This window comes from Aphis gossypii, unplaced genomic scaffold (genome assembly GCF_020184175.1).
Source record: "Aphis gossypii isolate Hap1 unplaced genomic scaffold, ASM2018417v2 Contig00498, whole genome shotgun sequence".
NCBI classification, from domain to species: domain Eukaryota; kingdom Metazoa; phylum Arthropoda; class Insecta; order Hemiptera; family Aphididae; genus Aphis; species Aphis gossypii.
Window position 1 is genome coordinate 4,285 of NW_026083134.1, and position 11,057 is coordinate 15,341.

Sequence of the window (11,057 nt, forward strand, 5' to 3'; positions counted from 1 at the left end):
CGCGTACGAAGTATATTAAGAAATCTATTGTTGTTCGTTCCAGGCGCAAAAAGTTACTATATAACAACTACGAATTTAAAATTTAGGTTAGTGGTTCCTCAAATACTTTAACCGTACAATCAGAGAGGATTTTAAATTTTTTTAGTTAAAGTAGATCTAGATACATGTACACAAATGAAACCTAACCTAACCGTACACTTCCTTTGAGTCGCTATACACGTATACACATTTTACACAAGTCGGTTGATGTGTGCGAACGCAACGAAGTAGCAGGTCACCGGGCTCGAGTATACTTATTACTATTACTATTAAACGCTCCCGGCCCGTGCATTTTGGTGACCTCAACGTGATTTGTTTATTATATTTTTATGTTATTAGATTTCGTATTATACTATTTCCCCAATTAACTTCGGAACCGATTAATTTTCATTATTCTGCATAGTATTGGATTATTATATTATACAAATATGCAAACATGTTTACTTTATCCAACTAGTATGGATAATATGCACCTTAGCTATGTTTCGCACTTTAACCATAACATATATTATCAGAATGCCGAGAACTCCTATAAATATTTCTATATGCTTTTATAAAAACAGGGAACTTAGGTAATTAAAATACGGATTATCATTTATTTAAGTTCCAAAAATTAGATAAAAAAAAAAGGAGAAAAGTGGGTAATCTTAAACATTACACTTATCCAGTGACCAGTACATTATATTAATTAACTACATACACGTCAAAATATTTTAGGTACTTAATACTTATGCTTATGTATAAATAATAAATATCACATTCGACTGTTACCCATATATAGGTAGTATGAAAATAATATTTTAAGTAAGAAGAGGAAACCAGGCAAGGAGTAGAAACTAGTATTAGTATCGTGTGTAGTGTGTACCTATATATGTATGTCATAATATTAAGGAAACGGGCTGGAAATAAGAATGCACTGCTCATGGTACGCATGCGCAATATGTATCGAGCACGGAAATGCGTAACTTAGATACAAGATAACAATGATAACATGTTAATTTAAAATTTTGCAGTATATTATAATAAATTGTGTACCTTAAATTTGTCAATTGAGGCAATGGCAATTAGTAGGTATACTGTAAATTATAAATACAATAAATGTAAAGATGTTGTCAGTAAGTCGATTTTGTATATCAACGGTTCTCAACCTTTTTTCATTCACGTACCCCTTGACTTCTCTCACCACTATTTCACGTACCCCAAATATCAATTTAGAATATAAATAAACGAAAAATAATTTTTTCGCATACCCCTTAAAAATCATGTCACGTACCCCTAGGGGTACCGCTATTGTAGATGATTCTTTTTTATCTTTCTCTTTATATGCGTCTGAACGAAAACATTCATAATACATAACTTTTAATACCATTTTTACAATTATTCTTCCCGAATTCCGTATATATATTTACATTTCTCTTCTAGTTCATGCATAGTTTTCCACTTAAAATTCTATACATAATAATTTTTATTAAAAATAAAATAATTAAATACCTAGGTAGTTTTAATATTTGAAATTATTAGTAATTCGAAATACGAATACAAATCTACCTTAGACAAATATTATTATACTAAAAACAGTTTTTATTACAAATATCACGAGAAAAATACATTTGAAATAATTCTTTTTATTATATTATTTAACATTTTTTTTATTATTATTAAATTTAAGAAGTAAGGTTATTTCAGATTTTAATAAACATTTTATTATGACATGTCAATTAAAAATAATAACACAAAAAATAAAAATTAGTTATCTGTTAAAATGTATGATATGTTTTGTTATTATGTTTAGGTATTGTCAAATTTATCACTGTAAATGGTAATATTTTTTAAATTATTTATTAATATTATTATTCAATGGTGAGCGGAGAGGGTAGTGCACTATTTGGAAACCCCTCTATGGGAGTTCAATACCTAGTTCATGAATACAAACAAATAACTAAATTAATAATTATTAATATTTTAAAAACTGTTTTTCCTAAAAAAATTCTATTTCAAAGTAGGTACAATTTAATAGTATTGTCAGAAAAATTAAAAATACATATTCAATGAATTATATAATATGTGGATAATAATAACAATATTACAATATTATATTATCATGATTCGTGTGATGAACTTCAATTTTTTTTTTATGACCTCCGAATTAAACGTTATGAAAACCACTGCTAAACGTTTTTCCGGAGTCTTAAATGGTAAAGATCGTACACGCTACCTTATCAAAACAATTTTACAAACGCTTTTTTCTGGTATCTCATCGTTTCAAGACACATAATATCATTCATATTATATTATTCACGAATATATACATATTATAACTGTACGACTATACACTATACTACATACCTACATACATACCTATATATATGTATATATTTATAAAGAGAGAGATAGAGAGCTTAAATGACACAAAAACTTACCATACATTTCCTTCAAATACCACAGAATAAATTATTATGTTTTTTATAATATAATTGTGTAAGACATAAAACTATAGAAAAATCGAATGTATGTATCGTCGATACCCGTCAGTTATCGCAATATTTTTTAATTGTCCACACGGTATGGTTACAAATTTGAAATTACCTACAATAGCCAGGTATGATCGTTAGCACCGACCGATCGGCACACACATACACAAACACTCGGCATTATTAATTGAATTTGGATATACTTAAGAAAACCTTGGAAAAATTTTTTCTTCGAGTCAAGTTTACATCCAAGTCATTTTTAACTGTAAAAATACAGGTCGAGGTTTCAATAGACCTTTTAAACATTTTTTTTTCCCACGGGCCAAGTTAAAAATCTCAGAAATATTATACATCTATAGCCAGTGGCGTGCAGAATTTTTTATTCATGTAAGGTTAAATGGTTAAATTAATTTTTCACCCACCCACTCCGTCAAACAATTCAAACAATTAAAATTTTATTAAAATTTACGACTATACCAAAAAAAAAAAAAAAAAAAAAAAAAAAAAAAAAACCACTCCCGATTTTCAAGCGGCGCCGAGGTCCATTAGAGACATTATTTCACCCGCCGCTGCCTACGCCCTACAGTCTATATTATTAATAAATAGGTCCCCTTTTGTCACGTTTGAAAAATAATTTAAGACCACATCGATGAGATTAATATTTTTGTTTGTACAGTATTCGAGGGTGTAGTGTACGACAGTACATAATGGACGTATCTTTGTACAAATACGACGTACCCACGCTTTGTAAGAATTTTCGTATAATATAATATGGGTTATTATTTTTTTTGTTCGTTTCACGTTCGATTCTGAGAATATAGAGACCTACACAGCTACTTTAATGCTGTACATCTACGTATATCATATAAAAGGGACCGTCTCTATTCAAAGACACGTCTTGATATTCTACTTTAGCCACTGCCTTCACATGTTTCTATAACGATTTTAAATGCTCCATTTAACCTTGTAAGGCCAAATCGTTAATACCTCGTAGTAGTTATCTGTACATAATATTTTATAATATAATAATATTAAGTATTATTAAAGTTTATCGGTCGGTGTGTTGTATTAGGCGCGTACGAAGTATATTAAGAAATCTATTGTTGTTCGTTCCAGGCGCAAAAAGTTACTATATAACAACTACGAATTTAAAATTTAGGTTAGTGGTTCCTCAATTACTTTAACCGTACAATCAGAGAGGATTTTAAAATTTTTTTAGTTAAAGTAGATCTAGATACATGTACACAAATGAAACCTAACCTAACCGTACACTTCCTTTGAGTCGCTATACACGTATACACATTTTACACAAGTCGGTTGATGTGTGCGAACGCAACGAAGTAGCAGGTCACCGGGCTCGAGTATACTTATTACTAGGGCTCGGATTTAAATGCCCTAAAAATATCAAAAAATGCCTTTTTAAAAAATGCATTATTTATTAAATAAATTCAAATTATTATAAAAAAATGAGTAAAAATGAAATTTCATTTATACTACACAACAAAAAAAATAAAAAAAATAAAAAAATATTAAAATCAAAAATTAATTAAAAATTAAATTACATATTTGAATTGCGCTGTACAATTAGTATTTCTTTTAAGTTTTGGAATTTGAAGGATCGACGGTTGTCTGCCAATAAGTTTTTATATACTGAAAATGACCTCTCAACATCAACTGAAGTGATAGGAGCATACTTGAAAAATGTCATATCGTTAGGTGTTAAGTCTTCTGGAATAATATTTTCTGGATTAATATCTTCTTCTCCTTCTAATATTTGACATATTATTTTTATTTGATTAAAGCCTTTATTTTTATTTAAAACGTTGTCAAATTTTAAATTTATATTTTTTCCAATTTGACTTGGTGATTTTTTTATAATATTTTTAATCGTAGTTAAAACATTTATAGACTCTGTTAATGCTAATCCTGATGTTTCTAGCTTAGTTATTGCAACTGGAAGATTACTAAAGTTTGATTTAATGTATATTATAGATGAATAGGTGTAGGTGAAATTCCCGACAAGTATTAATATTTATTTAACATTCTATTATACATTTAATTTATCATAACACAAAATCAATGTATAACGTTAAACTCGTTAAATATAAAGTAGGGTTCAGAAAATAATAAATAGATAAATGTTTAAATAAATCTTATAAAAAGTTAAATCGCAAAAATATAACATACTTTTTTTTATAAGAAAGTACATTTATATTACTTCAGTAGTTTGTTTTTATATTGTCTTAATCACTATTATAAATTCTCATATCGTTAATCAATCTTAATTTTACATTAAAGGCTTTTTTACAGATAACACTTTATGAGGTTTCAACCAAGTATGCTTGGTCATGTGAATATCAAAATGTCTATTATGATGAAATCCTTTATTACATATATCACATTTATATGTCTCTTCACCAGTATGAATACTCATATGAATTTTGACACTTTGGCTACTAGAACATTTTTCAAACAAGTTTTAGTAGTTTTACACTTGTAAGATTTTTCTACTGTATGGTGTATCATATTACTATTGACTATTGAAAAATAGTGCTTTGTGACGAAATGGTTGATTACAGATATCACAAGTGAAAGGGGTTTCTCCAGTGTGTATTCTCATATATACTATCAAATTTTATTTTGAAACATATGCTTTTTTACAAACATCACACTTCTAAGATTTGTATTTAAAATTAATATCCTGAATGTGCTTCTTGATATTACTTTCACAAGTAAATGTTTTAGAATATATGTTACATTTAAAAGTTTTTCACTTATAAGTGTTCTTGTATGAATTTTTAAATTCCATGACTAAGAAAATACTTTATCACATATTTCGTATTTAAAAGGTATTTCTCTTGTATATTTCATATTATGCATATTTAAACGTGAAGAACGTGAAGAAATAACAAATGTTTCGTTACATACCTCACAATTGTAAGGCTTTTTTCTAGTATGAAATCTGTTGTGAATTATTTATGGAAAAGATCTTGCACAAAAATAATCACATATATTGCATTTAAAAAGTTTTTCTCCGGTATGAGTTCTCATGTGCCAATTTAAAGAAATAGATTTAGAAAATGATTTATTACAGACATCACTTTTGTAAGGTTTTCACCTGAATGCGTTTTTAAATTCACATAAATATGAAAGAAATATAACACGAAGGAATATGTTGATTGTACTAAAGAATTAATTTTTAGAAAAAAAGAAAGTAATAAAAGTGATCTAAAAAATTAATCAATATTATTTGTAAAAGATAAATGTTAAATATCTGTGAAAGTTGTGATGATACATTTGTTGAGAAATACTTAAATGTTAGAATAAACTAGTTTTGTAAAAAAGAGCAATGACTTCTGTACCCTATAAGTATTTAAATCATAAAAAGTTAAAAAATGTACACATATTTAACATCATGTAAAAATTAAGTCATAGAATAATCAGATATTACCTATTTCACTTCCTTTTTATTTAATTATAAATAAAGTATTTTAATTAAAAAATATTGTATAACTTTAAAACTAAATCCAACCAACAAATTCTGAATACTCAATGTATAACATTGATTGTAGTATGTAGTATGTACTACCACTATGTACCATAATTTTATAATATTATTTTTATTTTAAAGGGGTAAAACAACGGTAACTACAACTACGATCTCGGTGTAACTAAAAAGGACCATTTTTTAAGTTTAAGCAGAATAATTAATAATAATTATTCACTGCCAATACATATTGTGCAGCATGGCTGCCCCTCGCGGGTTTCCAGTTACCTGTAACTTCTCCTTTTTATCAGTCGTGTAGAAAATAATTGTTCTGATAAACTTTATAGATAAAAATGATTTTACTCATCATCTCACGTACACCAATATTTTTATTATACGATAAAAAAAATATATACACAGGCAATTCAGTTAATTTTTAAATAATGTTATAGAATTTATATATAATGTATAATTTATATATAATTATGTCATACCATGTGAATTAATAACATACGGAGCTCATTATTTTAAATTTAGAAGTGGCAAATGGGCAACTTTTCAATTTTCAATGACAACGCAAGTATCTATAGTAATTGCATGCTTTTCCTATAATCTTACCAATTAAATAGTCATTTTTGGCACTCAACCCGAAAAAGTATCGCCACCCTTGCGCTAGACAATGTTAATAAATGTCTATGAGTGTAAACTTAAGTTAATACAAAGTAAATAAAATACCATTTTCGTTTGATCCGAAAGTTTTTATTCTGAAAAGAAGAAAAATTTTATAAATGTTAATATATAATAAAGTAATATGTTGATTGCAACGAATACATCAAACAAAAATTAGCCAATTAATTATTAAATAATTTCATAATTTGGCCTTATAAGCTAAGTGAATTTATAGAAACGGTTTCATTATAATGAAGGTACACAATTGGCATGAGTCAGAGAAAAGGATTAATGCATGCCTACACTGGTACATTGGTTTTGGATGTTGAGTTAATATTCAATGCTGAGCGTCAACGTCTAAATTTGCATTGGCAGCACAAGCAATAGCAGCAAAAATTGTGTGATAAACGAAGTAACATATTTTTATCATCGGTTGTTGTTGCGGTATTTGTGCCATCATTATCTTCATTCAAATTTGACTGCGAACTTTGGAGGAACATGACAGAACCAAATCCACCGTCTCCACCAATTACATCAGGCAAAGCATGTCGTCGTTCCCTTTTTAAGTAAAAAAAAACTTATAATAGTAAATTATTATTTACTCCAATAGTCTACTACGTACCTTGTTGTTGTGGAGGAATTTGTGCTATCATTTTTCTCATTCAAATTTGACTGTGAACTTTGGAGGAACATGACAGAACCAAATCCACCGTCTCCACCAATTACATCAGGCAAAGCATGTCGTCGTTCCCTTTTTAAGTAAAAAAAAACTTATAATAGTAAATTATTATTTACTCCAATAGTCTACTACGTACCTTGTTGTTGTGGAGGAATTTGTGCTATCATTTTTCTCATTCAAATTTGACTGCGAACTTTGGAGGAACATGACAGAACCAAATCCACCGTCTCCACCAATTACATCAGGCAAAGCATGTCGTCGTTCCCTTTTTAAGTAAAAAAAAACTTACAATAGTAAATTATTATTTACTTCAATAGTCTACTACGTACCTTGTTGTTGTGGAGGAATTTGTGCTATCATTTTTCTCATTCAAATTTGACTGCGAACTTTGGAGGAACATGACAGAACCAAATCCACCGTCTCCACCAATTACATTAGGCAAAGCATGTCGTCGTTCCCTTTTTAAGTAAAAAAAAACTTATAATAGTAAATTATTATTTACTCCAATAGTCTACTACGTACCTTGTTGTTGTGGAGGAATTTGTGCTATCATTTTTCTCATTCAAATTTGACTGCGAACTTTGGAGGAACATGACAGAACCAAATCCACCGTCTCCACAATTACATCAGGCAAAGCATGTCGTCGTTCCCTTTTTAAGTAAAAAAAAACTTATAATAGTAAATTATTATTTACTCCAATAGTCTACTACGTACCTTGTTGTTGTGGAGGAATTTGTGCTATCATTTTTCTCATTCAAATTTGACTGCGAACTTTGGAGGAACATGACAGAACCAAATCCACCGTCTCCACCAATTACATCAGGCAAAGCATGTCGTCGTTCCCTTTTTAAGTAAAAAAAAACTTATAATAGTAAATTATTATTTACTCCAATAGTCTACTACGTACCTTGTTGTTGTGGAGGAATTTGTGCTATCATTTTTCTCATTCAAATTTGACTGTGAACTTTGGAGGAACATGAGAGAACCAAATCCACCGTCTCCACCAATTACATCAGGCAAAGCATGTCGTCGTTCCCTTTTTAAGTAAAAAATAAACTTATTATAATAAATTATTATTTAGTCGAATATTCTAATAGATAGCTAATTCCAAAGACCAATTAGCATCTACTGTACTTCATGATATTCAAAATAATAAATATCATTTCTTAATACAATATTTTCGAAAATACAACACAAAAAACAATTTCAAAATAAAGTTTTATTTTTTGATAATATGTAAAATAAGGTTATTAAACAATTATATAATTGTTTTTTTTTTTAATTATATTCCTTTACATATATATCTTTATTCATGTTTTAAATTTAAAATATTGTATTTTCCATCATTTCGGGTAAATCAAAATTATATTTATTATTGCATTATTGAAATAATATTAAACTGTTTTTGATATAATAGAATGGATCAATTTTTCTGTACTATTTGGTTTTTTGATTAGGTATTATGATTTATTGACTACTGAATAAAAGTGTACAAATATTGTAATAAATACAGAATATGAATAAATAAATAAAATAAATTAAATTAATAGGTATATTTTTGCTTTTAACTCAGGTCATATTATAAAACATCAAGCACTGAAAACAAAAAGCCACACAAATCTGTAAAATTAATTTTACAAATTATTATCAATCCAAGATCTTTAAACACTTAAGTATAGTAAATATATCTCTAAATATTTTTATTGTAAGACCATTTACATGTGAAAATATAATAAATATAGGTAAAAGTATGAAACAAAAAATAAATTATGTATTTATTCATTTTTTCTTTTTTATTTAGTGCTTTCATCAAACACTCCTTGGGGCTTGAATGTTTAATTAAGTAAATGAAAAAAAAATGATAATTTATTTGAACAGTATTTTTCACCATCTGGTAATTATTAATGTAGACAATGCGTTAAATCAGTGGTTTTAAAACTTTTTCGGATCGTGATTTTTTATTTTTTTTGTATTTACCCTTTCAATATAAAAAATGTTTTTTATTCATCAAAGTTTGATTTAATTATTAATAAAGTGTTTAAATGGTATAGAAATTTAATAATTTACACTTATAAATTTAGTTAATTTTAATCATACAGCATTATAATAAAACATATTGTTAAATTGGTAAAATATAAAAACTTCACAAATAAAATTTAAAAAAAAATGTTCAATTTAAATTTTTAATCACGTTTTAATGAGATACTTGAGCTTGAACTTTAGATATTATTGATTTCATATTATTATATTACGTTTTATATTAGAGAATACTATACTCAAGTTTGATTCCACATTTAATTTCGTCAAATGTTTGTTTTTTTAGTATACTGTTAAAGTAGAAAACACAAAATACATGTACTACCAAATAACACATAAGTATTATAAATGATTGCGACTGAAATTGTTTAAATATATGTATAGGAAACCATTCGATACGAGTTATGAACAATTTAAAATGATACCTATGTTATTGTATAGATGTAGAACAAATTAAATAAACATTATTTTATTTTTGAATAATGTGAAAAAAACATATCGTAAATTATTTTTGGTGAGCCTTAACCAATCATTCGCGACCCCAGGTTGAAAACCACTGCGTTAAATAATAAAAATCATATTGAAAAATTAATACTATTTTTTTATTTTTTGTAGGTTAAAATATCAAACAACCTATAGTCTATACTTCTTCACCTCCATTTAAAGTAGTAAATTTTGTAAATTAATGGTTACAGTAGGTACATTAAATAATATTATGACTCCACTACAGTATACAGTATAATAAAATAATAATTATAATAAATAACAACTGAAGATTAGTATGTTCTATGAAAAGTTACAATGTGTGATTTTATATTAAGTTAATTTATAGTTAATGTTGATGACGTATATTATAATTATTAAATGGGTACTTTTTTATATCACAGTAGTTATTAAAAAAAATTTAAAAAATACTATTTTAATTAAAATAATAAACTTACGATAAATGAATGAATTTCTATTCAAACAATAAATCAAGAAGATGATTTTCAATCTCTTTACAGTGCTATTCAAAATGATCGAACCTCGGCGGCGACCAGATTGTATGATATTATTTTTTAATACTATGAAATCTTTTTTTCTTTTTTTAATTAATATTATGATAAAAATATAAAAAAAAAAATAATACAATGCATTAATACTTATCTAGGTATATCTGGCAAAATAATAATACTTTAATATTACAAAAACATTTTTATCGTCTATTTGTAATAAATAAAATTGCTTGTTATATATAACTATATATATAATATATAAACATTATAGTACTATGTTAATGTTTTTTTTCTAGTATGTTAAGTTTGGTAATTATTTAGTACCAAATTTAATGAGCCCTTCCAGGCCACGAAAAAAAAACATGAGTGTAAAATACGTCATTATGATTTAGGTACCTACTATAAATTCTACAACGCTATATAATATAGAATAGGTACTTAATTAAATTATAAAACTGATGAAGCGTTTTCGCTTTGAGACTAATCTTTCGTAATCTACGTGGTTAACTTTTTTTCCTGATGATGACAACGTGCCCCTTTGTTAAACTCCGGGAATATCGTCTCTGGCGGGTTAAGAACGTCCAACAATCCTTTACATATTAAAAAAACATATTAAGTTTAATTCACAATATTTATTAGAAAATTACAATTATATTCTAACAAAGAATGATATGATATAT

General features: G+C 27.0%; 1 protein-coding gene across 7 annotated transcripts; it reads right to left on the reverse strand.

Annotated features, from left to right (window-relative positions):
* Positions 1-6,746: 6,746 nt before the first annotated feature.
* On the reverse strand, positions 6,747-10,442 carry LOC126554432 (uncharacterized). Of its 7 annotated transcripts, XM_050209509.1 has the most exons (7): positions 10,324-10,437; positions 8,253-8,381; positions 8,060-8,188; positions 7,675-7,803; positions 7,482-7,610; positions 7,289-7,417; positions 6,751-7,224 (listed from the first exon to the last, which is right to left on the reverse strand). In XM_050209509.1, exons 2-7 carry the CDS (start codon positions 8,321-8,323, stop codon positions 7,017-7,019), a joined length of 795 nt encoding a protein of 264 aa, XP_050065466.1. In that variant the 5' UTR covers positions 8,324-8,381; positions 10,324-10,437; the 3' UTR covers positions 6,751-7,016. The 7 variants fall into 7 exon arrangements, with proteins under 7 accessions (XP_050065470.1, XP_050065472.1, XP_050065471.1 ...); XM_050209513.1 differs by lacking the exon at positions 7,482-7,610 and having other exon boundaries at positions 6,747-7,224; positions 10,324-10,442; XM_050209515.1 differs by lacking the exon at positions 8,060-8,188 and having other exon boundaries at positions 6,747-7,224; positions 10,324-10,441.
* Between the last annotated feature and the right edge of the window lie 615 nt (positions 10,443-11,057).

Bases quoted from the DNA above. Each gene is read 5' to 3' on its own strand.
- LOC126554432 (XM_050209509.1), bottom strand. From the start codon at position 8,323: ATGTTCCTCCAAAGTTCACAGTCAAATTTGAATGAGAAAAATGATAGC. The intron at 7,611-7,674 runs GTACGTAGTAGA...TTACTTAAAAAG, and splicing joins AATTCCTCCACAACAACAAG to GGAACGACGACATGCTTTGC. The intron at 7,418-7,481 runs GTACGTAGTAGA...TTACTTAAAAAG, and splicing joins AATTCCTCCACAACAACAAG to GGAACGACGACATGCTTTGC.